This window comes from Aphanomyces astaci (genome assembly GCF_000520075.1).
Source record: "Aphanomyces astaci strain APO3 unplaced genomic scaffold supercont1.11, whole genome shotgun sequence".
NCBI classification, from domain to species: Eukaryota; Oomycota; class Saprolegniomycetes; order Saprolegniales; family Verrucalvaceae; genus Aphanomyces; species Aphanomyces astaci.
Window position 1 is genome coordinate 439529 of NW_009798274.1, and position 25917 is coordinate 465445.

The 25917-nt window shown below is 54.2% G+C and overlaps 9 protein-coding genes across 15 annotated transcripts; 5 read left to right on the top strand and 4 right to left on the bottom strand.

The window, feature by feature from the left end:
* Nucleotides 1-282: 282 nt before the first annotated feature.
* Nucleotides 283-3898, bottom strand: H257_05790 (hypothetical protein). Its single transcript, XM_009830764.1, has 8 exons — nucleotides 3682-3898; nucleotides 3465-3633; nucleotides 3372-3396; nucleotides 3221-3296; nucleotides 2970-3170; nucleotides 2514-2727; nucleotides 969-2425; nucleotides 283-803 (listed from the first exon to the last, which is right to left on the bottom strand). Exons 1-8 carry the CDS (start codon nucleotides 3887-3889, stop codon nucleotides 340-342), a joined length of 2814 nt encoding a protein of 937 aa, XP_009829066.1. The 5' UTR covers nucleotides 3890-3898; the 3' UTR covers nucleotides 283-339.
* Nucleotides 3899-4824: 926 nt separating this feature from the next.
* Nucleotides 4825-10212, top strand: H257_05791. 2 transcript variants are annotated; one of them, XM_009830765.1, is made up of 13 exons: nucleotides 4825-4953; nucleotides 5003-5361; nucleotides 5416-6589; nucleotides 6641-6665; nucleotides 6716-6755; nucleotides 6812-6842; nucleotides 6895-7232; nucleotides 7281-7304; nucleotides 7388-7459; nucleotides 7519-8032; nucleotides 8084-8213; nucleotides 8282-8462; nucleotides 8519-10212. In XM_009830765.1, the coding sequence occupies exons 1-13, from the start codon at nucleotides 4864-4866 to the stop codon at nucleotides 8778-8780; spliced, it is 3240 nt and encodes a 1079-aa protein (XP_009829067.1). In that variant the 5' UTR covers nucleotides 4825-4863; the 3' UTR covers nucleotides 8781-10212. The 2 variants fall into 2 exon arrangements, with proteins under 2 accessions (XP_009829067.1, XP_009829068.1); XM_009830766.1 differs by having other exon boundaries at nucleotides 8282-10212.
* H257_05792 (hypothetical protein) lies at nucleotides 8598-10212 on the bottom strand. 4 transcript variants are annotated; one of them, XM_009830767.1, is made up of 3 exons: nucleotides 9216-10212; nucleotides 9042-9165; nucleotides 8598-8978 (listed from the first exon to the last, which is right to left on the bottom strand). In XM_009830767.1, exons 1-3 carry the CDS (start codon nucleotides 10160-10162, stop codon nucleotides 8835-8837), a joined length of 1215 nt encoding a protein of 404 aa, XP_009829069.1. In that variant the 5' UTR covers nucleotides 10163-10212; the 3' UTR covers nucleotides 8598-8834. The 4 variants fall into 4 exon arrangements, with proteins under 4 accessions (XP_009829069.1, XP_009829072.1, XP_009829071.1 ...); XM_009830770.1 differs by having other exon boundaries at nucleotides 9042-9115; nucleotides 9170-10212; XM_009830769.1 differs by having other exon boundaries at nucleotides 8598-9165.
* Nucleotides 10213-10431: 219 nt separating this feature from the next.
* On the top strand, nucleotides 10432-11004 carry H257_05793 (hypothetical protein). The gene is made up of 2 exons (XM_009830771.1): nucleotides 10432-10570; nucleotides 10643-11004. Exons 1-2 carry the CDS (start codon nucleotides 10481-10483, stop codon nucleotides 10871-10873), a joined length of 321 nt encoding a protein of 106 aa, XP_009829073.1. The 5' UTR covers nucleotides 10432-10480; the 3' UTR covers nucleotides 10874-11004.
* Nucleotides 11005-13122: 2118 nt separating this feature from the next.
* Nucleotides 13123-14285, top strand: H257_05794 (hypothetical protein). Its single transcript, XM_009830772.1, has one exon. The coding sequence runs from the start codon at nucleotides 13375-13377 to the stop codon at nucleotides 14182-14184; it is 810 nt and encodes a 269-aa protein (XP_009829074.1). The 5' UTR covers nucleotides 13123-13374; the 3' UTR covers nucleotides 14185-14285.
* Nucleotides 14286-14701: 416 nt separating this feature from the next.
* On the top strand, nucleotides 14702-17364 carry H257_05795. 2 transcript variants are annotated; one of them, XM_009830773.1, is made up of 8 exons: nucleotides 14702-14828; nucleotides 14876-15381; nucleotides 15429-15518; nucleotides 15576-15761; nucleotides 15821-16302; nucleotides 16359-16647; nucleotides 16756-16962; nucleotides 17016-17364. In XM_009830773.1, exons 1-8 carry the CDS (start codon nucleotides 14744-14746, stop codon nucleotides 17172-17174), a joined length of 2004 nt encoding a protein of 667 aa, XP_009829075.1. In that variant the 5' UTR covers nucleotides 14702-14743; the 3' UTR covers nucleotides 17175-17364. The 2 variants fall into 2 exon arrangements, with proteins under 2 accessions (XP_009829075.1, XP_009829076.1); XM_009830774.1 differs by having other exon boundaries at nucleotides 16359-16962.
* Nucleotides 17365-17397: 33 nt separating this feature from the next.
* Nucleotides 17398-19368, top strand: H257_05796 (hypothetical protein). The gene is made up of 2 exons (XM_009830775.1): nucleotides 17398-17856; nucleotides 17915-19368. Exons 1-2 carry the CDS (start codon nucleotides 17404-17406, stop codon nucleotides 18176-18178), a joined length of 717 nt encoding a protein of 238 aa, XP_009829077.1. The 5' UTR covers nucleotides 17398-17403; the 3' UTR covers nucleotides 18179-19368.
* H257_05797 (hypothetical protein) lies at nucleotides 18148-19368 on the bottom strand. Its single transcript, XM_009830776.1, has 2 exons — nucleotides 18597-19368; nucleotides 18148-18542 (listed from the first exon to the last, which is right to left on the bottom strand). Exons 1-2 carry the CDS (start codon nucleotides 19335-19337, stop codon nucleotides 18303-18305), a joined length of 981 nt encoding a protein of 326 aa, XP_009829078.1. The 5' UTR covers nucleotides 19338-19368; the 3' UTR covers nucleotides 18148-18302.
* Nucleotides 19369-19541: 173 nt separating this feature from the next.
* H257_05798 lies at nucleotides 19542-25792 on the bottom strand. 2 transcript variants are annotated; one of them, XM_009830777.1, is made up of 11 exons: nucleotides 25721-25792; nucleotides 25635-25660; nucleotides 24479-25465; nucleotides 24284-24418; nucleotides 23635-23685; nucleotides 22116-23580; nucleotides 21900-22027; nucleotides 21419-21851; nucleotides 20714-21020; nucleotides 20502-20664; nucleotides 19542-19913 (listed from the first exon to the last, which is right to left on the bottom strand). In XM_009830777.1, exons 1-11 carry the CDS (start codon nucleotides 25725-25727, stop codon nucleotides 19596-19598), a joined length of 4020 nt encoding a protein of 1339 aa, XP_009829079.1. In that variant the 5' UTR covers nucleotides 25728-25792; the 3' UTR covers nucleotides 19542-19595. The 2 variants fall into 2 exon arrangements, with proteins under 2 accessions (XP_009829079.1, XP_009829080.1); XM_009830778.1 differs by lacking the exons at nucleotides 19542-19913; nucleotides 20502-20664; nucleotides 20714-21020 and having other exon boundaries at nucleotides 21365-21851.
* Nucleotides 25793-25917: the final 125 nt, after the last annotated feature.

Sequence of the window (25917 nt, forward strand, 5' to 3'; positions counted from 1 at the left end):
TGTACTGATATAAGGTGATTGAAACCTTACCCCATGTCGCTATTTCAAATCCGATACAAAACGAGGGGTTACAGGATTGATTCGACCAATCATAAATCTGTATGTATGGCATCCCACTGTACTGATGGCACACTTTGAGATCGACCTGGCGACAGGACAGTACATATTCACCGACTCTTGAACTGGGGGCACGATGATACCGCTGGTGCATGTATCACTCGAATGACAGGCATAACAATGTATGTGTTACGTTTGTGTTGCAACAGTAAGCAACCCACAAGCTCACACAGCAGCACTCGTCATGTTATCCAACGTGCACAATGGTCTTCGAGACCTGGTCTACTTCAACAAGGGGGTGGCTTCGTTTTCACGGACGCTTTCCGGCTTCATCGTGTACATGACGCCCTTGTTGAGCAAATGTCTGTACGTGGGCGGGAGATGCGCGAGGACGTTGTTCCGGAACTCGGCCATGAACGCCCGCTCGACAATGTTGGGGTTGATCATAAACACGCCCTTGGCGCGGGTCGACAGCAGCACGGCTGTCCCGATGTGCTTGTAGCACAAGCTCTTGGCAAAGTACGCCAGCTGAATCGACCGCTTGGGCGCGCCCACGACCGCGTCGCCGTCGGCGCAAATGCGATAAGCATTCGGCACGTGCTTATTGAAGATGGTAGCAAATATGTGGTTGCCCACGCGAGGCGCTCCCAGCGTGTACAGCACCACTTCTTCGTCCAAGTGGAATGTGTTGTCTGTGACCAAGTCGAACGCAGCCAGCGTGGCCAGCGCCCCGCCCAAGCTGTGGCCTACAAACCCCAGTCAGTTTTATCCTCATCATACTAATCGATTATCTCTCCTAGTCATTCCTTCACGGTTCTGTGAGATGTGGTAGGTTCCACAGAGATGGGGGTATCAATATAGCCATCGTGAAAATCGCCCAACAAGTAGTCAAAACGTATGGCTGTCTGTACCTGTCAAGTAGACTTGGACTTCGCCCATGTCCTGCACCAACTCGTGGAGGATGCGCTTGAGGTCGTCTCGAACAGTCACATATGCTTCCCAGAACCCCGTGTGGACGCGGGTTTTGTCGAGGAGGCCACCTTCGGTTTCATCCGTGGCCCACGTTGGCACGCAGAAGCGGTACTTGAGATCTGTGACAGCGTTCTGGCCGCTCTTGGTGCCGCGGAACACGACCATGATCTTCTTCTCGCCCTTGAGCACCCACCCGTACGTGTCGGTGTCTCGGTCAAACAACTCGGCGACAAACTCGAGTCCGTCCGCGGCAAAGTGCGCGTGCGACGGGATGTCGTACCCGCCGGTTTCGGCATTCGCGACCACTTCGTCGTACACGGCCACGCTCTGGTTGTACGCGGTGCACGCCGTCTCGACGCAGAATGCGCGGGGGGCCTTCCACCCTGCGTAGTTGCTCGCCGAGTGAAACAATCCCCGCGAGTGCACCGCTTGTTTCAGCGACGCCATCTCGAAATCGTGCATAGAGCCATCCGTGAGGCGCGGCAGCGACGTCTTGGCGCGCATGTAGTACACTTGGGGCGCCGAGAACGACGGCGGGAGGAAGATGATGACGAGGATCCACGTCGCAGTTCGGATCATCACTTGGATGGACATGTCGGTGAGGTGTACTGTCTTGGGGAGGTACGCTTCGACGCGGGGGACCGGGTCCGCCGTCAGCGCCACAAAAAAGAACACGTACGTGACAGCGATGGCCACGACGTACAGCAGCCGCGCCGTGAGCTGCTCGGGGCGGGTGCTCACGTAGCACTGGTACCGGAGTTTGTTGCGAACGTCGATCATGACGCCGCGGAAGATGGTACTGACAAGGATCGCCAGGAAAAAGTTGAGCATGAGGATCCACTGGTACGGAAGGGTCGAGTAGTACACCCACAGGTACAATGACAAGACGACAACGCCCAGCGTGAGCTTGACGAGGTAGAAGCGGCACCCGAACACGCGCTTGCGCTGCATGTCCAGGGCAAACAGAAGACATAGCAGCCAAATGCCGCTGGAGCAGGCTTGCCACGCATGACAAAAGAGGTACACTTGGTGCAGACTCACGGACGTGGGGAAGAAAAACTTGGTCACAAACATGAAGGGGAAGGTCGCGATGAAGTTGACAAACAGTATCACAGAAATGAGCGACCGCTCCGGCAGTTTGTGCTCGACCTTGCGGGTGAGGTACCCCCAGACAAAGATCACGAGCAGGTCAAGGGCAAACACGAGGACGTTGACGAGGTCGATCACGTGCTCAATGTACGAGTAGTGCGCGAGGAACGAGAGGTGCGGAATCGGCGACACGGGCGTCGCGCTCACGTAGCTCGACGACAATTCAAAGGTCGCGCGCAGGGTAAACTCGTGGGGGTCTGTGTCGGCCACTAGCGGACGAATCAGGTCCTCGTCAGCATCTTGGAACCTACATAGCAATGACCATGAGGATACAAAGCAACCTCGTGCAAGCGGATGGACGGACGGACGGACGGGAGTGAGTGGGGCGTACGTACCAAGGAAAGTACACGAGGTCCGTGAGTCCATTATCCGACTGGTCCGGCACCATCTTGCACACCGAGTTGTCGCAGTCGCAGCCAATGGTTTTGCTGCCAGAAACAGTGTCAAACATTTTCTTGGCTTCCATGTCGAACGAGATCGTGTAGTTGAGCGTCAAGACGGAAAGACCCGTCGGCGCGAGGATCGTCGCCGACATTTCGCAAAACGCGCCTGAACAAATATAGTGTGAAACCCTCTGCCAAAGGATATCGTATCGTGGTGTCGTCGTTTGTACGAATATGTAACACAATTCCTCTGCAAAATGATATATCGGTCGTTTGTACGAGAAAAAACATGGAACAAATCCCTCTACAAAATGATATGTACGTGTCGTCGTTTGTACGAGAAAGAAACGAATGTGACCTCTGCAAAGTGATATCAGTTTGTACGAAAATCCAATAAACGAAGAGTACCTTGGATCGACAGGTACCGCGTGGACGCTGGCAGCGGCGTCGTGGCCGCGCTTTCGACGGCGTACGACGTGTCGGACAATTGGACGGTTGACAGCCGCGTGAGCTCGAACGCTTTTTCGTTGATGGGAAACGAAGGAATGAGCATCGCGCACGACAGCGCGAACGACACTGCGAGGCAGTAGCACACCAACTGCACCCATCCTGCCGACGGCGGGTCACGTCCACACGTGAGAAGGAAGGAATTGACGTACCTTTGCTCATGGTCTCCATGAAGATTTTGGGTTCGTCATGCAGGCCAAATGCTGTGTCGGGCACAACAGTCTTGAACTACACAAATAGACGTTTGTACGCCGTGAGCACTCATTAACATCCACGCGATCCAGGCAGAAGGGCCGTGCGTACAAGATTCAGGTCGATAAAGTATGACCTGCAATATAATCCACAGACGTGGCGTTAGTATTGGCCAACGAGAACGGAACGGACGATGAGACGTACTTGTATTTCGCGCCGGCGCCTTCGGACGCTTCCAGATCGGCGGCCTCCTTGGCCAACACGGCCTTGGCCTTCTCCGCTTGTTTGCGATGGAGCAAGTGCGTGACAAATGCAATCACCGGCACGATCAAGTTGAGCGCGAACGCGACGATGAGCACCGTCCACCCGTTGCCTGCGACGGAGTGACATGAGCATGCCGGACATTAGGTGTTGTGCGTACCGGAGAGCGCGCACTGACCCAGTCCGTCCACTAAGGAATCGTCGCATCGAAACAGCCCGGGAAAGCACTCGCAGTTCCCGACCGCACATCCAGCCTCCCGCTGATACAGACTAAAGGCACCGCGGCCACTGCACGTATCAGGAAGAGTTGTCATCGCATTCGTGGACGCAGCTAGGAGCGTCGCCGCCAAGTACGTGGCCGACACCATCCCAAAGAGTCAATCCAACTATGACATGCATTGACTAGCAGGAGGCCATTCGATAAAGTAATGTTGCGTTATTCCCGTTGTCGGTATTTCCCATATTTGAATCTTGGAATATAAATTGAGCATCCTTATTTTAGTTCCTACTTCTATGCAGGTTGACCTTGAAATATATTACTATTAATATATAGATCTAAAACCATCAAAATACAATGGAGTATGACACTACTGTACGTGGCGGCCCCATGCAGAACTAGTATATTGTATGTGTAGTACGATTGTACTTTCCAAGGTACTTTAACGAGTGGGATAAACTGTCCCCCTGCAATGTTCGCACTACTTTTTCGAATGTAGCTTTGTGTACTTTCTCGACTTCCAGATGGGTCAAATGTACGATACATATCAATGACAGTTTTTCCACGCTGTGTTCATTACAGTGACTGTACCGTTAGATGAGCGAGTTACTGTAACGTTATTATTACGCGAGAACAGTAACAAATAACTGTGCGCGGCAAATGGTTCGTACTACAGAGTGTTAGGAATTTACTTACGCATGGGATTAACCGATTTCAGACTCCAGAGGGCCCCCTGACCTCATCTCCTAGCGTGGTGCAATGTCGTTTGCGCATTGTACCATCTACCATGATACTAGTAAGGTCGCCCCTGGTCAGAACCCAATCGAGATGTCTGCAGCATGAACAAATCGGTACTGCACGCGCAAATCAGCTCAAAAGTCAGCCCCCAAAACTTTAGGACCAAGACTTCACTTCATAGTAGCTCCATGCGACATGATTGACTTTTCGCGAAAGTATCACCCGAGTCACTTGTACAAACAAAAATCTTGATTTTATAGCCAAGATGTCAGTGATGTCTCCAGTGACACAGAGTGAAATTACACAGCCATACAGTAAACTCCGAGCGTAACCGTTTTGAAACGAACGAGAACACATCTGGAACCCAATCGTTGATTCGAGGCCAAGATGGACGATCGCCGTGCCCCGACGGCCTCCTCAGAAGATATCGCGTCCCCGCGTGGTTCCATCAAGGTCAGCGTCGTTGCTGACGTCGAGGTAACCTCCTAAGCGCGCCCCTTCGACCTATCTAACCATTGTAACGTAGCAACAGCCTGGACCAGGTTTAGATGCGTTGATGGTGACGACGGCAATCCCTCGCCACAATGACGTGGCCCCGTCCCCCAAGTCCGTCATGTCCTCGCCCAACCTCGCGGGGAATGGTGCGGCCACGGGTCGAGAGTCTGCTACTCCGTTCAAGCTGTCGAATCTGCTCAACTTCAAAGACGACAAGAAATCATCCGAAGACCGAAGCGCCGAGGTGGCCAGGCTGACAGCTGCCGACGCCATCACTGGCACGCTGTCGATGCACCTCAAGGATCTGGACAAGAAGAAGCTCTTCTACGTCAAGTCCAAGTACCGCGTCGTGGTCCAAGCCACCAAACCTACCGTCGACCTCTTCACGTCGTACGTCCGTCCCTGGCATGTTTCTCCGCCCGCGCATCATCGTTTTCTTCGTAGGGACCATCCGGACGCATCCCCGGCCTTCGTGCTGTCGTTGTGCAAAAGCTCGCTGGTGCCGGACCCCAAGGCCGCCGCCGACGGCACGTTCATCCTCCAAGTGCACGCCTGGACTAAGCAAGCCACGGTGCACTACCGTCCGCAGCTGTTTGTCTTCCACGACGAAAAACACCATCGCGTGGCCGCGTGGATCGCGTGTCTGCAGCGCGCAATTGCCGCCGCCGCCGACATGGACGAAGGCCAAGTGCTCACGGCGGGTCTGGCGGACGCGCTGTCGATTTCGAGTGCGGACGACGGAGACGACCTACAGGACGATCATCCGCTGTCAATGTACGTCGACTCGGAATCAGCCATGTCCAGCGACGACGACGAAGACGTGGGGGACGCCGTCGCGCGTACCCTCAAGAAACTCAATCCGTTCTCGCCAAGGGCATCGTCTTCCCCGGCGTCGAATCCCCCGAGCTTGTCCCACCGAAGCAGCGGCAATGCTGGGTTCAAACCTTGTCCCAACTCGACGCGAGACCCGCCGCAGAGTCCGCTGGGGCGACTCAACCGCGCACTGCAGGGCAAAAAGGCAGCGCCGTCGTTGGACAAGGCAGGGTCCCATCCAGTGTTGTCCCTCGAAGAACGTTGTGAGCTGCTTCGGCAGCAAAACTATGACAAAGTGCAAGACCAACAACTGACTGACCCTGTTGTCACCACCGCGACCCATTCCGGCGACGTCGCGCCCCTCATCCGACCTCGCGAACCAAATGGGCCGAAAGCTGCTGCGTCGTCGCCCAACAACCAAAGGATTCGAACGTTCCTCCACCAAGTTCGGGCCGTCTTGTGGCATCCCACGGGCGGCAGCGGCCTCTTGTTGAGCTTCATGTCGGGGTTTGTCGGCGCGTCGGTTGTGTGTCCCGTGGCCGTAGCTGGCTTTTATCATGCCCACGGAACCCACAACGAAGATGCGACCATGGCGATAGGGTACCCCGGACTCGTGGCGGCGTTCGTCTTCGTGCACGTGATGGCGGCGACCGGGATGATCATGGGGGGGCTGAGCGTCGTGGGGGTACTCGTGTTGATCTCTAACGTGACTACGCAAGAAGCCAAGCGTCGCCGCCTTCGATCCGACATGCGGCAGCTCACGTTGGCGGAGAAATCCAATTTTGCCAACTGCCCCACCGTCGAGGTACGTCCATACCCCCGCGCTTGTCGTGGTGATCACAGTGCTCACTTGTAGTTTCCCAGCTGGGTCAAGTTTTCAGGTAGATTTCCTCAATACATAGACCTCTTTTATGACGTTAACCTTGTCAAGACGTCGAGCGCGCGGACTGGCTCAACACTGCTATTGCCAGGTAGCTCAATCGTAGTACAGCATGTAGTTGATTGGATGGCATCGTTATATCTGTAGGAGTTGGCCGTACACCAAAGTGGCGATCAAGGTAATCTTACAACAACCACGATATCGGGGCGTGGGTCATCTCTTTACGACAGGATTCCATCATGTACTACGTCAACCCGATGCTCGAGACCAGCACACCGCCGATGCTGTCGTCGATGGTCCTCACGGGTCTTGAGATGGGGGACACGCCGCCATCCTTCGGGGGCATCAAGTGCATCCCTGACGACTCGGTGCTTCCCCACGGCCCAGTCACGGAGGTTTCGTTCGACGCTGAAGTCCGCTTCGTCGCCGGCGACGACCAACTCGCCGAACTCAAGTTGATCTCGCACATGGGCAGCGCCGCCGCGCGCGTTCGGCTCAAGGACGCCGTGATCATGGGCACCATGCGCATCACGCTGCGCCCCATGGCGTCCGTCTGGCCCGGCTTCAGGTACTTTGCTCATCTTGATATATTGTAGCTAACATATGCGACTGGTAGTGGCATTTCGTTATCGTTTATCAGGTACTAGTATTTTTCTTATATCCGTATAAATCAGCATGTCGTTTGTTGGTTGTACGAGCGATACGATGTAATATATACTGTAGCCCACCCCGCATCGACTTTACCCTTACCGCGGCCAAGATCGCCATCACGAGCGTACCGTTTGCATCTGATTGGTCAGTTTGCTGATCATTATCGCTCGAACGAACGACATGTGACATTTGATGGGAATTAGGTTGCAAACGTTCATTTTGGACATGGTCACGACCACGTTGGTGTGGCCCAAGGTGCTGGATATTCCATTTTGGGACCCAGCGCTGTACCCCGTGGTGGGCGTCGACGACTTGCCGCCCGCGCCGTCGTCGCCGTCCGCCGCGTCAACGTCGCATCATCATGCCGCGGACGAAAAGAAGAGCGTGTTCGGTCCGGGTGTCGTGTCGCTGCACGTGCGCAAGCTCACGGTGCTGCCGCCCCTTGCCCCCACGACTTCGTCCCCATCAAGCGACACCACGACGATGTTGACGGCCGCGGAAGTGTACTGCATCGTGACCCTTAGCCAGAGCCACAAGACAGAGATCCGCGTCGTGGATAGCAACGGCATGTGCACGCTGGACGAAAAGTACGAGTTTTACTGGGATGCGGTGGCGGCGCCGACGCTGTACGTGGAGGTGTGGCAGCACCAGCGGTCCGTCCCAGATCATGCGTGGGGCACTGCAATCATCCCGCTCGGTCCGTTGGCCGCCAAACGCGTAAGGAGCCGGTTCAAACAACTGGATGTTTGGTGATAATTGTGGTGTTAGGACCATGAGCTCAAAGTGGACGTGGACTTGGGCGACGGCGTGCGCGGCGTGCTGCACGTCCACGTGTGTCGGCGGCTCTTCAGCACCGTCCAAGTGGCGCGCACGGTCACGTCGCAGCCCAAGAAGTCGCGTACGATGCGCATGCATGCAGCTAGCTATACGTGCCGATGGTTCTAACTGTAAATGATGTGGTGGTAGTGATCCAAGGGTTGGGGCACGACGTGTGCGTGGGCATGTTGTTTGTGACGTGGCAGTCTGTGGTGTGGGCATGCGGCGACGACGACGGGCGCGCGTCGGTCCACGGCGTGTTTAGCTGCGAAAAGCAGCGGAGCCCCTCGACCGTCCAAGCCAAGGTCAAGGCCATGACGTGGCAAGAAATGTAAATACATGCGACAGTGTCGAGATCGCACTAAACGATAGGTTGGTTGTATGTAGGTTCAGTTTCTTTGTGTATTCGGTCGACACGGCGACGCTGGTGGTCGAGATCTTTGAAAAGGCGCCGACGAGTCGCTCGGAAAGCCTCGGGACGGTCACCCTGTCGGTGCTGGAGCTGCGGAAGCGGCTGACGACCAGCCAGAACGCGATCACCGAGTCGTTTGCACTGCAACCGCCGCATCCGGATACGACCGAATTGACGACCCCTTCAACTGCAATGTCGGTGACGCTCATGTTTCAGTGGCGCCAGCTCATGAGTTAATACATGCACGCTGGGCCTTTTTATCTTTAACAGTTAAATGGGCGTGGTAAGTGGTTAATTCGCATGGAATTCCGCGACAAACACTTGGAGGCGATCAAACAAGAGGCGCTGGAAGCTCGTGGCGGCCTTGGACGTCAACGATTGATGCAGCACCTTGCCCTTTGGGTGCGAGTAGCGCTCTGCAACCACCACTTCCACCTAAGCATAGACCAGTACAGTAATCAACACACATGGGGGAGATGCATCATCGTTCGTTCGTACATCGTAGTCCCCGCCGCTGTCGGAACTCATGTCGAGGAACTTGACCGTCGCTTGGAGCGGCGACACGACGGCGTCTGTGGGCGTCCACGTCACGTCCACGGTGAAAGCCAAGTCGAAAATGTACCTACCGACGACATCAGCAAAGTAAAAATGGAAGCACATGGAGCTACAAACCGCTTGGCGCCGCGCACGACCGCCACGGACGCGTCCCCGGCCATGTCCTTGACCTCCTTGATCGACAGCAACCCCGCAGTACCGTCCAAAGTCAACGGTTGCGGTGGGACGCCCTGGATCAGCTGCGTCACGCGGTCCCGCGCAAACGCCGACAAGTCCTTTTCCTCGAACGAATTGCCCTGGTTCCACGCCGACCCGCCCTCGACGTTTTTGATTTGGACCGCTTGGGCGTCGTCGATCTTTTGCGGGGCGATGCTTCCAATCAGCGCCTTGTCTTCGGCCGTGAGCTCGTTGTTGAAGAAGGTCGTGACGCGGCCGTCGGCGAGCTTCTTGTATCCTCGGACCCCTTTGAGGTCTTCCTCGCCATCCTCCACCACAACATGAGCCGACTTGGCTGGTGGCGCTCCTGATTTGGAGGTCGAAGATGGGAACGAAGGCGCGTTGTGGATGGTACGTTTCTTTGGGGACACCGGTCGCTCATCCGCCGCCGCGGTGGACGACGCGTGCTTCGCCTGCAGGTCTTTGGCTTCCGCAAGTGCCTTCAACACACTCGCATTTCCAGCTTCCAACGAGTCGGCCTTTGTAAGAACGTCGACAGCCTCCGAATATTTCTTCAACGCGATCAACGTCTGGCCTTGGCGGAAGTATCCCTTGGCGAAGGAAGGTAGTGCTGCGACGGCAGCCTCGGCATCTTCCAAGGCCAGTTCCTTTTTGCCCATTTTCAATCGCGTGGCGCTTCGGTTGCTGTGGAGAATGTGGACGTCAGACTGGGTGACTTCGATGGCGCGCGAGTACAGCACTTCCGCTTCTTCCATGATGCCCTTGGAGAACGCTTGGTTGCCTCGACGCTTGAGTTCATCGACAAGGGACGCAATCTCCCTGGGTTCGGTGGGGACAGGGCAATCCAACACGTCCGAATGCCGCGACATGCCGCGCGACCCAAACATCTTCCCGTCGATTTCAATTTCGTTGTGTCTGGGGATTTCCCAATTTCGACGCGTTTTCTAGAAAAAGGTCACAAACTGCAATGTCGCGATTCCGGATAACGATGGGAAAGTGTCCGGATACCGCGACCGTTTGGATGGTGCGGCGAATCACGGGAGTATCAAGTCTGCAAGGTCAGATGAATCAAATGTTAAAGGTTTACCGATACAAAATTATCCGGATGGGAGAGATGATTGGAGGACAGCATTGGTTGGTCGTGTTGGGGGCATTGGCATGGCGGAAATTCTTACTTTTCGGTTTTAGTGTGAAAGTAAAGCAACATGTCTTCGACCGGTATTGCTACTGGTTTGTCCAAGGGTTACCCCGTGACCAAGCGAGAAGTCGCTCCCCGTCCTGCCGCCAAGAAGGGTGTACGTACATGACAGGAATCTATGTGCAACGTGTGTAGTCAGTCGTACAGGAAGCTCATCGTGTATGTGTAGCGCGCCGGCAAGAAGACCTTGTTCGTGCGTGCGATCGTGCGTGAAGTCGTGGGTTTGATGCCGTACGAAAAGCGCATCCTCGATATGATCAAGTCCGGGGGCTCGTCTGCGGAAAAGCGCATCTACAAATTCTCCAAGAAGCGCCTGGGGACGCACAAGCGCGCGTTGGCCAAGCGCGAAGAAATGAAGGCGTACTACGCGTCCCAACGCGCCAAGCAAGCCGGTATCTAAGCGGGCTTCCTGGTGGAGTTGAGTTTCTTTTGGACACCTAATGACATTGCACACTAAACCTCGGAATTGGGCGTTGAGTTGTTAATCTGAATCACAAGCTTCCGGTGATGACCCACGTCCTCCACGTCTTGACTCGTCGCTTCGCCAACAAACCATGCATGTCATTATGCGTAACTATCTACAGATGACACATATGGGCAGCGTATGCTCCATTTAGGAGTGGTCGTCATGTGGGATGCGACGGCGGTCTGAACACAGTAGGAGGGGGACGTTATCGTACAGTGACAACCGCGTTGGCCGTTCACAGTCAATCCCTTGCCAGATCACATTTCGCCTGATCTATTGGAAAAGTACTACCGGTGACGTTAGGCTATCTGCTGCGCTTGCTGCACACAAAACTGCGCTGGCAAGTACATAGTACGAGGACACTGTGTACAGCCACCAACTGGGAGGTGAACGCGATGAACTGAGCTATGACGAGTCTTTTCATTAGAGCATCTCCACCGCATTTGTACAAAGGTCGTGTCTTTCCCTTGAAGATGGCGAGGCAGAAGTCCGTCAAGAAAGAGTGCGGTCGGGTTGACAAGTCCCTAGAGTTCAAAGCATGGTGTTGCGATGGAAAGGGCTGTCGAACCTTGCGCCAACTCATGCATGGCCATTACGATCGAGCTTGAATGTGGAAATCGCGCGACGGAGACCCCGCCCGTCATGGGCTCGACGGACATGGCGGGGTCGCAATCGATCTACCGTGTTAGGAGGCGGGGGGATGCAGAGGCCCAATGACGTATGCATTGCGTCCGTCGTTCTGGTGCTAGCTAGCTATCCATCCACATAGTATAGCTTCAAATCTGCGTACTGCGCCACATCGACTAACCTCCAAAAAGTCACATGACCAAACAAAGGGAGGTGGAACACCCAAGAGTCGATACCGTCGCTTGGACGCGTCGTCGTGGAGGACACCGTTTGGCTAGCGGTGGTCTATCGTATCTGCGGAACCAAAGTGTCCATATGACGCGAATGGGCGACAGGAAATAAAAGCTGGGGTGACGGTGGTGAACGTGCACATGACGTGAGCAACACGCCATTCTGGTTGAGGCATCGACGGCGGCTGGTGACGTTGCAGACGTCTTGGCGTTGGAGGACACAGACGAGTGATCGTTAACATGCTCGAACGAGTTGTGCAAATACTTGTCCGATGGAATGTGGAAGAGGCAGAACGGCACCGTGATGAGATGGCTGCATAACGTTATCGATGGTTGTGCAGTTGCCGACGCCGTGAAACCAGTACCACCACATGTGTTTGCATTGTTGTCCACTTCATCAGACGAAGAAACGTAGACCTAGGAGCACGCGTCCATGTCATCCACTGTGGCGCTGGACGAAACGGGGCGGTGTCAGCTACGCCATCACGGCTGCTGGCGAATTCAAGGACGGACGGACGAAGGTTCGTCTGATGTTGTCGTCGCTTGGCGCGTTGCCGTCGAGCCACACTTGCGCTTACGGGGACGTCAACCATGCATTAAGATTAATTGATCTTCATGGACCTTCCACCAACGAAATGCTGTGCATCCATGGCCATCGCTTGATGGTGATGGCTCGCGACGCCGCCCTTGGACCAACGTAACCTTAACGTTACTATTGTAGCGGTCTGTCTGATCTGCTTTCATCCATTTTCAATGCAGGGAATCGATTCAAAATACATCATCCACGCGAAGTGTCGTGATCAGAATGTCATCCTGATGCAAATCGGCTTCAAATATTGAGCATTTCAACCGAATTTGTGAGTCACTTCACCAATAGCATTCGGATCACCAGTATACAGTATATACTATGCCATAATTACTATGCCATAATTTGTGGCATCCAGACCCGCCCTTATACTACGTAGTAATAAATAGCACATCGTCTGGATGCCACCAATGTTCAAATATTTATTTTCCACAATATTCTTGAGAATCGGGTGTTTTATGGTATAATAATAATGGACCGATTTACTGTTAGTCCAACTTTTTTATGGCGGTAAAGTCTACAGTTGTCAATCGGAATTCGAATAATTTTATCAAAATTCACATCCAGACAACTTTGTAGATACTTCTTTTCTCTTTTTTTTCATGGGATATGAGACTTTGGGAAATTTTTGCCAAAACGGTTTATGGCATAAATCCACACCAGCCCTTAAAAATTCTATTTATGCCATGATAATAATAATGAATCGGTCGGTTCTCGTGCCATTAACATATATTTTGAACCGATCACAGACCTTTATTCTGCTTGTGTACGCGAAGATTTGGACACTGTCGCTTTTGCACAATCCCATTGACACAACCACAGTCTGTGGCGGCGAGAACTCGTTCACTGTCCCCCCAGTGCGCCGCCTCGTATGCAGCAGCAACGCATCCCCAGAAGTCGACTCCAAGAGAGAACAGAGTAACAGCAGTGCGGCAGAAGTGGATCCGAAGCGACGTCAAATTGACAGTGAAGAAAAGCCATCTACGAACCTGATGATGGCAGTTCCAGCACCAACAGCAGTCATCCCAGAACCGACTCCACTTGAGTTGGGTGCCATCTATTCAATCAACCAGACGATCGATCTTCTCGACTGGGACCTCGTGGACAAGCAGCTCCAAAAGGGAAAGGCGTACTTCTTGCGAGATGCGACCCTAATTGAATGGGAAGCGTATGTGACGACCGAAGACCAGCAGCTCAAGTCCAAAAACATGGAATGGATCGATGGGACGCTTTTCATCGTGGAACTGCCGTCTCGACCCCATGAAGGATATATCGCCCGACTGATTATTGCGGTTAATGCTGCCACCCACACTGGATTGCGCTTTTTGGACATTGCTGGAGCCGCGTACCAGACCAACATCCGCCGCCTCGAGCCAGATGTGTGTCTTATGCCTCGTCGAGTCCTTGGGCAATCCCCCTACAACGTCCAGCTGCCGCCGGGTGTCAATTGGAATGATTTCCACACTGTCAAGTTCGAAGTGGGTTGGTTCCAATCGTGGGCGGAACTGGATTGGAAGGCCAACCAGTGGGCGACTGTTGTGAATGTGGTGTACATCGTCTGCATTCAACTGGACTATCCGACGTTGGCCCATTGCTCGTACAAAGTGCACCGCGCCGTACACCATGGGGTCGCGTTGCCTTCCATGGTTCCAATCCCGATTGCCCCCGACACTGCTGTCGTGCACTTGGATTCACTCTCTGTTCTACACCTTCCTGCACCCAGTCCGTTGCCTCCGAATTTCCCACCTCAATTGGACATTGACCTATTGGTCCCACTCGAGGACCTGCGTGCTGATTTCTAACCACCCGACCCCGACGCTATCTACTAGTGTGCATCAGACTGTTGATTCCTTGGCGTAACGTCATGCAAAGACAATCATATTTAAGCGATACTCGTTCATGTAATTCGCTGGAGAGCAGCAGTTGTAGTGGTGACCACTGGTGTCGAAACACCATGGCCAGTCGAAGTGTGAAATGTCCATTTGATTGCACTTCAACGTTGCCAGAACGTGCTGACTTCAACATGAATTTTTGATTTCATCTATTTAGCATGATTAACTAGCTACTTCGAAGTATTCAAAGGAATTTAACATTTGTCGAAGTTTTGCGTGTCACACATCTTTTTGCAGCCAATCAGCAGCAAATCACGAAATACTTCAATTCTATTGGTGAACGTTTTATACTATGTTTCGTATTTCGAACTATGCTATCCAATCATATCGTGAGATTTGCTCAACACACAGAACTTCGAGACGTCGTCTGTACTGTCGATAATTAAATCATTTATAAATCACATTATAAATGATGAGATTCATGGAACGTAAATCGTGTTGGCCGCAAATCAAAATTTGCGATAACATCATGGAGCGCCGCCGGTCATACGGGTCGAATTCCAACCCCGCGCGTCACTTCGACTTCTCTGTCAAGGAGGAGACGCTTCATGGACGTACGTAGTAGGCATGACCATGACTTGGCACCCTCATGTCCTTGTAGCCAGCTGGACTTACGCGACCTATGGGCATGCGCAAACCCTGCACATCCCTCGCGACTCGCTCGATTCGATTCGGACGACCATGCAAACACCAAAGCATCTCTTGTCGGAATGGCCATCGACAGCCATCAGCGGCAACGATTTGCTTTCCAGTTGCTTGTACTCGGCGGGCATCGTCGCGTCCAAGGCAGGCAAGCTGTCGCCCATCCCGACCTTTCTCGTCACATGTGTCATGTACCTCTTCCGCTTCATCTACATCGAAGTCGTGAGTGCCATTCCGTTGAACGGCGGTTCGTACAACACCATGCTCAACACGACGTCCAAGAAAGTGGCGGCGATGACGGCGACGCTGGCCGTCATTGCGTACCTAGCGACGGGGGTCGTCGGCGCCGTGTCTGCCTCCGACTACCTTCGCGCCCAAGTCCCGTCCGTGAACAACGTCGAAAGCGCCATCGGCATCTTGTTTGTGTTTGCGTTGCTGAACGTCTTGGGTCTCAGCGAGAGCGCGGTACATCGTTCAAAATCTGTCCAACATCATCATCATGTTTGACGCAGGTGATTGCATTGGGCATCTTCGTGCTGCACATCATGACGTTGTTGATCTTGATTGTTGGCTGCGTCGTCTTCTCGTTCAACAACCCCCACGTACGTCCGTCCGCCCCGCCTGGATGGTTGAATGACATATGCACCAACTTCATGTAGATCTTGCGCTCCAACATGCAGACCCCGTTGCCCGACCTCGATATTTGCGGCTCTCTTGTTACCAGCAACGTGTTTACAGCCGTGTTCTTCGGCTTCAGCTCGGCCATGCTGGGCGTCACGGGCTTTGAGACGGCCGCCAACTTTGTCGAGGAGCAGCAGCCGGGTATCTTTGGCGCCATCCTTCGGGTACGCTCCCCCACCCCCCCCCGTCGTTGCCCCATCTCGTAAGACTAACTCCTTTCTAGAACATGTGGTTTCTCTCGTCCTTCTTCAACCTGTCCTTGTCTATCCTCAATCTGTGCGTGCTGCCGCTGCTCGGGCCCGCCGGCACCATCGCCAACAACAACATTGTGCTGGCGCTCATGGCGCGGGAGACGCTTGGCCGCGGCTTTGAGCTCTGGATGACCATCGACGGGTTCATCGTGCTGTCGGGGTCCGTCCTAACGTCGTACGTGGGCATCACGGGCCTCGTCCGTCGCCTCGCGTGCGACCGCGTCATGCCCGAGTTCCTCTTGGCTGAGAACAAGTGGCGCCACACCAACCACTACATCATCTGGCTCTACTTTGCCATCGCCGCCAGCCTCGTCGTGTGTTTGAACGGCGACATCGTCATGCTGTCGAGTGTGTTCTCGTACGCGTTCCTGGGCTTGCTGCTGCTCTTCTCGGGCGGCGCAATCTTGTTCAAGGTGAAGCGAAGCCACATGCCGCGAGACACGAGCGCCGCGTGGTACCAGACTCAGACTCAGACTTGCAACAACTAACACACAAGTTGGGCGTTTGTAGGTGGAAGTGCATTGTGGCGCTGGTGATGGTGTGCTGCGGCTTTCTCGGCACGTTGCTGGGCGACCCGACCGTGTCGGTCGTGTTCGCGCTCTACTTTCTCGTCGTGGGGTCGCTCGTGTTTATCATGCTGGAGCGCATCCTCCTTCTCCGCGTCTGCATGTTTGTCATGAAGAGCCTGTGTCCATCCAAGAAGGACAAGGCGGAAACCAAGTCGTCCGACAGCAGTGACCTGGACGAGCCCTTGCTGCAGCCGCGCACGGGGGCGCTAGGCGGCCGCACCATTCGAAAGGTCTGTCTGGTTAACTGGTTATTGCTCTTGTTTATTCATGGGAGATGACTGCCATATTTGTGTTTGATGGTGAGCTTGGGATGGAAACATGATGCTGTTTGTTCGTAGGCTATCCAAGCCATCAACGCACCGCCCGTAGTGTTCTTCTGCAAGCACATGTCGCTGTCGTTGCTCAACAAAGCCGTACGGTACGTCCGCACCAACGAGCACACGGAGAACATCCAAATCGTACACGTCCATGCCCCGGGCACCGCCGACCCCGTCGGGTTTGCCGACCTCGTGGGGGTGTTTGATAGCATGTACCCAGAGACCAAGGTACAGTAGTATCGCATGATGCAATGATGACGCAATCATGATGGATGCTGTAGATTGATTACGTATCGATTGAAGGCACGTTTGAGCCAGCGTTGGTGCAATGGCTGGCGTCGTACTTGCACATTTCCACCAACATGATGTTCATTCGACAGCCAGACAACATTGACGCCCACAAAGTATCGCTCTTGGGGGTGCGCGTCATCACGAGCTAGCTAGCTAGGCGACGACTGTACCATAGGTGTATGTACCTCCCTAAACAGTACAGCAGTATACGACCTCATGATGGCTGTTCCTGTATCTCAAGAGCAATACCTCGAGTAGACGGCATCTTCGCATTACTTTTTGGAGATTGATCAAAGGAATCAAATGCAAGCGATTTGATTGGCGGATGAATTGTTAGAGCGTTGTGATTGGTCCATTTTGCGACCATTCCTGCTTCAAATGACCGACGACGACATCCAATTGCCACCTACGTCGGCGGTGACGGACGAGAGCTCGACGTTCTTGGACTTGGGCGATTTAGCCCCCGCCCTTCCGTCGCCAAGCCAAGCCGAGCTGGATGATGTCATTGAAGGAATTCCTTGCGAAGTCGTGGACCCGACAGTACTGGCGGCGATTGCGCGCAACTTGGGCGCGGTGCCGGCGAATCTCGTCCGAGTCGCCGCGTCGTACACGACCAGACAGAACCAAGTGGAGCCAGCCGTGCTCGTGCTGTATCCGTTGAGAGACTGCACGAACGACTACAAGAAGCACCATCGAGCGACCGCAGAGCCGTTCCCGACCATGTACTGGCTCGCGAGTCCAGAACTGCACGAGCGCGTGTCGCTCTTGGAGGGCGCGGGGTTCGTCACGCGCTTCACCGACCGATTGGCCGCCTCTCCTAAACATCTCCAAGTACGACCGGCATGTTGTGTACATATTTGACCAAGTGTTTTCCATGTCCGGATGGCAGGCCATGACAGACATGCATGCCGCGTACGCGTCGGAGCGATGGGCGCTGCTTACCCCCGCCGACAGACTTGTCGTGGAGAAGAAGCAGTGGGTTCGAGCATTGCAGACGGTTGGCATCGCTGGCATCCGAAATCCGGCGTCGGTCAAGTGTCTGCACACGCATTACGCCCACTTCCTCGCGACTGGCCACAACCTCGTGGGTGCGTGGGTCCACCAAGCGTTGAACCAAGGAGAATCTGCGACAGAGTCTGCTGGTGCAACGTGAAGACAACATCACGTAAGCAGCATGTGAAAGGTCGCGAGTGTATCGTCGATTGACCATAGTACTATTATATATACGAACACCAAAGCATCTTGTGTTGTGTTGTTGATGTGGGTCGTCGACGACATTACGACGACTTGGCTTCGACGTCGATCGTGTAGTCGTAGTCGATCGTGGGAATCACAGACTGCAGGAACTTGAGAAAGATGAACATGTACTGGTCGCTGCGCACTTCCTTGCCGCCGCCCATCAAGTTGGCCACGATGCGCTTCATCACGGCGCCGTGTTGACACGGATGAATCGACGCGTGCGGGATGCCTTGCAAGTGCGGGTGCGGGTCGATCGTCACGGTCTTGTTCGCGTAGTCCTGCGGCCCGTAGGTTCATCATGTCATGGAGGACGATGATGGAACGAGTTGTACCTGCATGATGTCTTGCAGCATGTCGTCGGGCTTGAGCGGCGCGCCACTCTCTTCGTACCCGAACAACCACACGCGGGGCGTGCGGTAGTACTTGTCGTAGCTGATCGACAAATCGTATGTTCGTGTGTACACCAAGTTGCCGTCGGCATCGAGTTCGGTCGGCTCGGGCTCGGACGTGGCGATGTACGTCAACGTCGCCTCGTCGGTCTCTTCGACCAGATTGTCGTCGTCGTCAAATGCACTGAGGTCGGGCGGTGACGATGAAGACGCGGTGGCATGGCCATACGTGGAGGTAGTTGCTGCTGCTGTCGCTTGGAAATGCTCGTCGACTAGCGTACGGAGGATGTTTGTTTGCGACGAGGACGTTGGCGAAGAGCCGCCACCGTCAAGGGAGATGTGCTGCATGCGCTCGGCCGTGTCGTCAACGGGCTTGTTCTGGTTGTGGGTCTCAAGCCAGTCATTGTCACCCTCGACTGCCGTTTCCCCAATGTAATCTTGCTCCAACGACGTCACGCGGCGGCGACAGGGCACCCCCGTCGTGCGAAGAAACTGCTTGTTTGGAGGCAAGTACGATCGGCGACTGCCCACGTCCCCTCCCTCCCATCGCCACGTAGGGCACTTGTAGCAAAGCTGATCCCCCGCGGCCACAAACTCTTCCGGTGTTAGCACGCCATCCGTGACGAACCCAGACTCGGACAGCACCGGCGTCAGGTACTCGCGGACGTTCTGAAAGATGTTCATGGATCCAATATGCTGCCCAAAAGAACGAAAGTAGCAGGTAAAAGTAATGTATCCAATCTTAGAGGTCCCTTGAGAACGTATGGCAGAGATTGTCCTTTTGGATCATTTCTCTGGAGGATGGGTGAGATACGTGGAGGAGGGTGGACATGTTCACAGGTATGCACTATAGTATACTCACGCCAAGTAATATATATCCCGAGTTTACTTCACGTGATTCTCAGCAACTATATAGTTTGAGAACACAGCATGCATTACAAATTACGCCATGGCTTGATCCACGATGACAACCGATGCGTCGTTGAGGTTCTGGCTGAGCAACTGAGCCAGTCGACCTTCAACTTTGGGTTCTACCTTGACTTCGGTCTTGACTTGTTGGTCTGCCGTCGTCGTTGGCGCTTTCGCCGCCGCGGACTCGAGCACCCCTTCGACGATCGCATCGATATGCGACTCGATCGACTTGGCCAGCGAGTTGGTTTCGTCGCGCACATCGTACCCGCCTTCAAGCACCGACACGACGCGCCCTTGACAGTGTCTCTCGGCAATCTTCAGCACTTCCTTCGTCGCCCATGCATAGTCCTAATACAGGTCAATATAACCACCAACCATACGCACAAATACTGCCATTATCAACATCACGCTGATATATATATCCATGATATTTATTCTAAACTGGCTGGTAAGCGACATGGAGAAGGAAGAATCGACACAACCAAATAAATGTACACAAGAATCATTGGCAGAAGGATATATTTAGCCAATCAGATTGCAAGAAATCGCTTGATTTCGTGTGAGACCCTAAATTAGTGTGATTACAATTTCACACACACGACACCTTTTGACATCCAGAATATTCTGTCAATTCAACGAACGAATCGATCGATATATGTTTTCGAATCAGCACAAAAGTCCACATATTGGGCCAAACGACAATATATATATATATTGTGCTTTCGAGTGAAATTTCATTGTGTTGTGGTTTCTCGTTGGAATTTAAATCGATTTGATTGGCTACCTCAGATGAGCTCAAAATTATTACCCAATCAAAACCTTCTCAATGAAAATCAACAACCAATCAGATCGATTGTGGATCGGTTTGGTTGGCGCGATATATTCGATTGCACCCTCCCCGTATCAAATCGACAATATATATATCACTCTTCTTACCGCTTCGACGTAGCCGGCCGGGACAGCTCGGTTGGACACGGCCGCGCACCCGCCCAAGATGTCGTCCTTGTGGCCGTCAAAACCCGCGGAAATGAAAATGATATCGGGTTGAAAGGCTTCCATCGCGGGGAACACTGCCGTCGTCAGCGCGTGTCGAAAGGCCCTACCAACATCCATCAGTCTCTTACTATATACAAAGCCAGTCGTCGTACTCGGAGCCAGAGCCAAGGCCAGCGTTCTGCAGCCCAACGTTCACGATGTTGGCGTCCGACGCAGTGGGACCAGTACCCGGGAAGAAGTCGTTGTGATACAAGTGAATCGACGCAAAGAACGACCGCGGGTCTCCCCGCAGCAACTCCTCCGTGCCGTTGCCGTGGTGGATGTCCCAGTCCAGCACCGCCACTCGGGTCACGCTCGGGTGCATGCGGGCGTGCAGCGCGCCAATCACCACGTTGTTCAACAGGCAAAACCCAGACGACGGCGCCGTCGGCGTGCGTCCGTTGCGCCCCACGTGATGCCCTACCAATCCAACCTCGAATAAACCACACATTTCGATATGCCTGCAATATGTACAGTACATGCGGAGAACAGGTATGGCGAAGTCGATATATTCGAAATTCGAGTGGGATGGATGCTCAATCGAATCAGAAGTAGCACCCACATAAATAATCAAGTAGCCAATCAAATCTACTGATTGACCAAGTCAACATCGAATTAGTGTGTGGCTTCAATTAGTGTAACACTGGACCATCTTCACATACAAATGACAGTACAAAGAATCGATCGATAGAATTGGCAACGAATCCGCACAAAAGTCGGCCAAATTTAGGGGTACAAGGCCAATTGTCCAAATATAGTGGGGACTCCAAAGTGACTCTATCTCTACTCAATACAAAATACTCGAAAGAGGCTCTTACCAGGAGGACGCACCAGACACACGGCGTTGGCAAACTCGCCAGCCAGAACCTTGTCCACCGCGAGGCAGACCGTGCCCGCCGCGATGCGCGCCACGTCCCACGACGCCGCGCTCACGTACGTGTCCATGGCCGAGTCCTTTTTGATCGACGCCGCCACCTTGAACGCGCCGCCGATCGCTGCAAACGGCCGGATCGTGTCGGGCGCGGCCGCTTCGACGCCGTCGTTGTCGTCGCCGGGGTCCGTCTCAAACACAAGCGCGCCTCGGGTCACCTTGGTCGACCGGTCCTTCAACTGGTCCAAGTAATGCGGCGAGTGCACCAGCAGCAGCGTGGTCTCGGGGGGCGCCAGCTCGGACGCCGTGCCACTCAAAGCCACCACGGACAGTGCGTGGGGGTACTTGAGCGTCAACGGTTTCAGCACTGCAATCGCTCGCTAGTCATGTGCTTGATATAAAGATCCAGTCAATCAATGACAACACACCTTCAATCGTTCGGGGGATTCCGGGTGCTCTGGAGGGGTCTCGTGGTGGATGCACACGGGATGATACACCACCATCGTTAGCGGTTTGGTCGGTTTCGACGTCGCAGCCTTGGCCGACGCTCCAATCACTGTCACAGATGATCATTGAGTCAGAGCCCATCCATTTCTCTGTACTTTTGTGTGCGGGGCTGTTGATTTGGACAGATTCAAGCGTACCTCGATGCGACAGAGTGGTTTCAATCACACCCTTGAGCTCATCCACGGCGATCGTGGGCTCGGGCTTCACCGTGGCCAGCGGGGACGTCTCTGTCTTTGTCAAGAAGGGCGTCGTGCGCGTCAGATCGGGCCACGTGAACGCTTCCCACGCGGCTATCGCTTGGCGGATCGGCGCCTGCATGCCGTCGGCGTCCGGGTCTTCGGCCGCCGCTTTCGCCATCGAGCGCAGCAGCAGGTACAAAATCTCGAGCGACGCACACTTTTCCTTCCACAGCGCGTGCAGTTCTCGCGTGAAGAAGGCCATGTAGCTGGCCTGGAGCGATGCCAGCACGCCGTCTGACGCGATCACTTGGAGCAGCGCCGCCGTGTAGTACTTGAACTCGGCCGCAAACTGCTCGCGTCGCGCGTTCAGCGTGTCGAGGTACGTGTTGAGGTGCAGCATGCACGTCGACAGCCCCGCCGTCGTCGCCGGCACCGCAACGAGGTCGACCGTTTCCAGGAGCTCAATGTCGCGCTTGGCGTTGGCCAGCACCAGCTTGTTGGCAGTCGTGTCGACGTCGTACGCGGCCTTGGTCTTGGGGAAGTTGTCCATGAACACGCTGACTTTGGCCTGTAGCGCCGCCAGCTTGTCCGCCTTCTTGGCCTTCACGTCGACTTGGTCCCGGCCGCGCGCGCGAAGGGTCATCTCGTGTACAAACGTCACGCACAGGTACGGCACGATGTCGGCGGCGGACGTCGGCGAGATGTCCACGCCAAACGTGAGCGCGTCCATCTCGGTGACCTCGTGCGCCGCCACTTGGTCGCTCGTCCATCGCAGCGGCGTGTGCCCGTCGTCCGTCACCACCCGCTCCAGCGTCAGCAACGGGTACAACTCGTACGACCCGTCTGCCAGCTCGACCGCCAAGCAGCACTCGTCATGCGTCAAGGAAGCGGCGGCGGCAGTGGCGTGGTTGGTTTTTCCATTGGGTTTGTCCGCCGCGTGCGTCGACGACGATGTATCCTCTGCAATGATGTCGGAGCCATCGACTGGTGGCGGTTCGTCGTCTTTGGCCGCGAGCGTCGAGTCGGCCACAACGTCACCTTTTTCCGACTTGACGAGTGGCGGCGCGTGCTCCACGTCAACCGTTCGTTTGATGTACTTGCAGTTGGGAAAGTACGTCACATCTTCGGGACGCGCTTTGCTCGGCTCGAACGTTTTGATGGCGGTGGCCATAAAGTCATCCAGTTCCTGGAGCATGGAATCTTCGCCCGCCTTGGCCTTGAGGTACTCGTCCCGGGCACTCAGCACCGTCGCCAACGACGCGGCCAAAGTGCCGACGTTGTCCACGTCGCACTTGGAGAAATCGTTGATCGCTTCGCAGTATGCAATGTACGCCCGCGCGGCCGCCAGTTCCAAGAAGCATCCGGCCGGCGGCGGGTTGAGGAACATTCCATTGGGCGACTTTTCTTGGTAAAACTTGGATTCCTATGTTTACAACAACTTAGTACCGCCATTTTGTACCACGTCGGATGACCGTACCTGAATGATGCTGTCGACGCACGCAAACACGGCCAAGCACGAGTTACGTAGCTACCACAGATATATCATGATTTGTGTAGAACACAAACTATATACGTTATATATATAAATATATATTGTCGATTCGAAATTATTCCAGTCGGGTGCTCAATTGAACGAGTAGACGAACCAAATCGGCACACAATATCGATATATCGACCAATCAAACTCCAGAACACGAATCAAGTGACCAATCAAATTCACTCTTGGACCAAGTCAACACCGAAATAGTGTGTGTGACTGAAATTAGTGTAACACTCGACGATCTTTCCATACAATAGTCAGGACAACTATTGTATGGAAAGATCGTCGAGTGTCACACTAATTCAGATCGATCGATAGATTTGGCGAAATAGCACACAAAAGCAAATCGGCAGACAATATCGATCGACCAATCAAAATCCAGAACACAATTCAAGTGACCAATCAAGTCCTCCCTTCGACCAATGCAACATCGAAATAGTGTGTGTGACTGAAATTAGTGTGACACTGGACGATCTTTACATACAAATGTCAGTACAACGATTCGATCGATAGATAGATTTGGCGAAAAAGTCAGCCAAATATTAGGTCAAAGGTATATATATATATATATATATGTACAGCATACGTCTCTGTCACGGGTCGTAAACTCTTCGTTGATCACGGGTCCCCTTTCAATGGCGTCCATGTCCAGCGACGGCCAGTGCACTCGTCGCGATGCTTCAATCAACTTGACCGTTTGGCCAACCAACCGCATCCACGCCTACCATAGATATACTCAGTCCGTTGCGGCCAAATCGAATCCTTCAGTCAGCTAACACACCGTGAGCTTGTCCACGTTCTTGTTGTATCGGTTTTCAGGCACGACGAGCACTTTGTTGAGTGTGTGGCTGGCGTGCGTCTGGGTCCACTCGTCGCGGCGTTCGGGGAAGTTGAGGGGGGTGCCGCGGCAGAAGTGGCGGACCGCCTCGCGGTCGTACGCGAGCGCGGCTTCCTTGGGCGTATCGAATCGCCCGATAAAGTTGACCTTGTCGAGGATCTTGAGCTGCGCCACGGAAAAGTTGGAGTGCACGTTGACGCCAATGTACTTGGTGGGAATGTCGCCGACATTCAGGGCGGCATAGTCGACGGCCGCCTTGCGCGCCTTCTTGGCGCTGTCGTCGCCGCCGTCGTCGGATTTGAGGGATCGATGGCGCTTGGGTGGTTTGTCAAAGCTGTTGTGGCGCGCGGGTTTGCGAAGCCGCGTGAGCCGACTACGAGTCGCCGCGTCGTCGTTGTCCGAGTCGCTGGGCGGCGCGATGTACGCGGCCAAGATGATGTCCTTGTACTTGTCGATTTTGCCGGGGTAGTTGAGCTGCAGCTGCGCGAGGTCCGTGGCGCCATGCGACTTTAAGATCGAGCAGTCGTACGCCTCCGCCGCCAGCTCTTCCGTGCGATACAGTCCCAACTGGATCGGTCGCCCCGAGTTGGACTCGACTTGCGCCACAAACGGCTTGTAGAAGACCTTGTTTTTGTTCTTCACATACCAGCGGCGAAACACCCCCAACGACGACGTGGACTCGAGCACAACATTGTCGTTCTCGTCGTCGTTGGTCGCAGCGCGAATGGCGTACGTGGTGCCGTTGCCGCTGCACGACGGGCAGAAAAAGTCGCCGTCGGGGACTTCCGTCAACGGCGGCACGAGGCAATACGTGTGGTACTCGGCATTGCATTCGTTACCGTCGCATAACAAGATACTGTCGGCGTTGTTGTCCAGGCCGCACGCGGCGCAGCCCGAGCCCGATTGTTTCACAGTCGGCGCGGCTTCGACCTACGAGGTGAAGACGCATTTCCACCAATCCCAGAGCAGCAAGCCTTTCTTTTGCACCAATCCCATGCAAGTATCAATCGCACACATTTAAGCCAATAATTAATCACAACAATTCATACTCCCCCCCAAAACTTGATGCGAGGCATGAGAAATCGAGAGTATTGTGTACCTTGACAGGGGGTTTGGCAGAAGAATCTACAACGTCCATCACCACCATAGATCAACCGACAAGTCGTCGGAGGAAGCGCTACGTACCGGCCATTGTAGTGCGATCTCAGCGGGATTCAAGGCTCGGCGTGCCCACGGTGCAAAGTTTCACCACCTCGCTGTTTTCAAAAATGACCGAGCAATGCGAGTGTATGCGGATATCCGGATAACTCAGTATATCTAAACGTTTGTATACTGGCCAATCAACGGGCGAATCCAAAGCTGTGGAGCGTTCCTGCCGTTAA

Excerpts from the sequence above, each read along its gene's own strand:
- H257_05792 (XM_009830767.1), bottom strand. The coding sequence starts at position 10,162 with ATGTTTGGGTCGCGCGGCATGTCGCGGCATTCGGACGTGTTGGATTGC. Across the intron at positions 9,166-9,215 it reads GTCGTGCGCGGCGCCAAGCG|GTACATTTTCGACTTGGCTT; the intron begins GTTTGTAGCTCC and ends TGTCGTCGGTAG. Across the intron at positions 8,979-9,041 it reads ACAGCGGCGGGGACTACGAT|GTGGAAGTGGTGGTTGCAGA; the intron begins GTACGAACGAAC and ends GTCTATGCTTAG.
- H257_05795 (XM_009830773.1), top strand. The coding sequence starts at position 14,744 with ATGGAGCGCCGCCGGTCATACGGGTCGAATTCCAACCCCGCGCGTCAC. Across the intron at positions 15,519-15,575 it reads TCTCGTTCAACAACCCCCAC|ATCTTGCGCTCCAACATGCA; the intron begins GTACGTCCGTCC and ends AACTTCATGTAG. Across the intron at positions 15,762-15,820 it reads TCTTTGGCGCCATCCTTCGG|AACATGTGGTTTCTCTCGTC; the intron begins GTACGCTCCCCC and ends ACTCCTTTCTAG.
- H257_05796 (XM_009830775.1), top strand. The coding sequence starts at position 17,404 with ATGACCGACGACGACATCCAATTGCCACCTACGTCGGCGGTGACGGAC. Across the intron at positions 17,857-17,914 it reads CCTCTCCTAAACATCTCCAA|GCCATGACAGACATGCATGC; the intron begins GTACGACCGGCA and ends TCCGGATGGCAG.
- H257_05791 (XM_009830765.1), top strand. The coding sequence starts at position 4,864 with ATGGACGATCGCCGTGCCCCGACGGCCTCCTCAGAAGATATCGCGTCC. Across the intron at positions 4,954-5,002 it reads GCGTCGTTGCTGACGTCGAG|CAACAGCCTGGACCAGGTTT; the intron begins GTAACCTCCTAA and ends ATTGTAACGTAG. Across the intron at positions 6,756-6,811 it reads CTCAACACTGCTATTGCCAG|GAGTTGGCCGTACACCAAAG; the intron begins GTAGCTCAATCG and ends TTATATCTGTAG.
- H257_05798 (XM_009830777.1), bottom strand. Across the intron at positions 23,581-23,634 it reads GCGTCGACAGCATCATTCAG|GAATCCAAGTTTTACCAAGA; the intron begins GTACGGTCATCC and ends TTGTAAACATAG. Across the intron at positions 20,665-20,713 it reads GGCCTTGGCTCTGGCTCCGA|GGCCTTTCGACACGCGCTGA; the intron begins GTACGACGACTG and ends GGATGTTGGTAG.
- H257_05794 (XM_009830772.1), top strand. The coding sequence starts at position 13,375 with ATGATGGCAGTTCCAGCACCAACAGCAGTCATCCCAGAACCGACTCCA.
- H257_05790 (XM_009830764.1), bottom strand. The coding sequence starts at position 3,889 with ATGGTGTCGGCCACGTACTTGGCGGCGACGCTCCTAGCTGCGTCCACG. Across the intron at positions 3,171-3,220 it reads CATGGAGACCATGAGCAAAG|GATGGGTGCAGTTGGTGTGC; the intron begins GTACGTCAATTC and ends CGCCGTCGGCAG. Across the intron at positions 804-968 it reads AGTCCAAGTCTACTTGACAG|GCCACAGCTTGGGCGGGGCG; the intron begins GTACAGACAGCC and ends TGGGGTTTGTAG.
- H257_05793 (XM_009830771.1), top strand. The coding sequence starts at position 10,481 with ATGTCTTCGACCGGTATTGCTACTGGTTTGTCCAAGGGTTACCCCGTG. Across the intron at positions 10,571-10,642 it reads GTCCTGCCGCCAAGAAGGGT|CGCGCCGGCAAGAAGACCTT; the intron begins GTACGTACATGA and ends GTGTATGTGTAG.
- H257_05797 (XM_009830776.1), bottom strand. The coding sequence starts at position 19,337 with ATGAACATCTTTCAGAACGTCCGCGAGTACCTGACGCCGGTGCTGTCC. Across the intron at positions 18,543-18,596 it reads TGCTGCAAGACATCATGCAG|GACTACGCGAACAAGACCGT; the intron begins GTACAACTCGTT and ends TACGGGCCGCAG.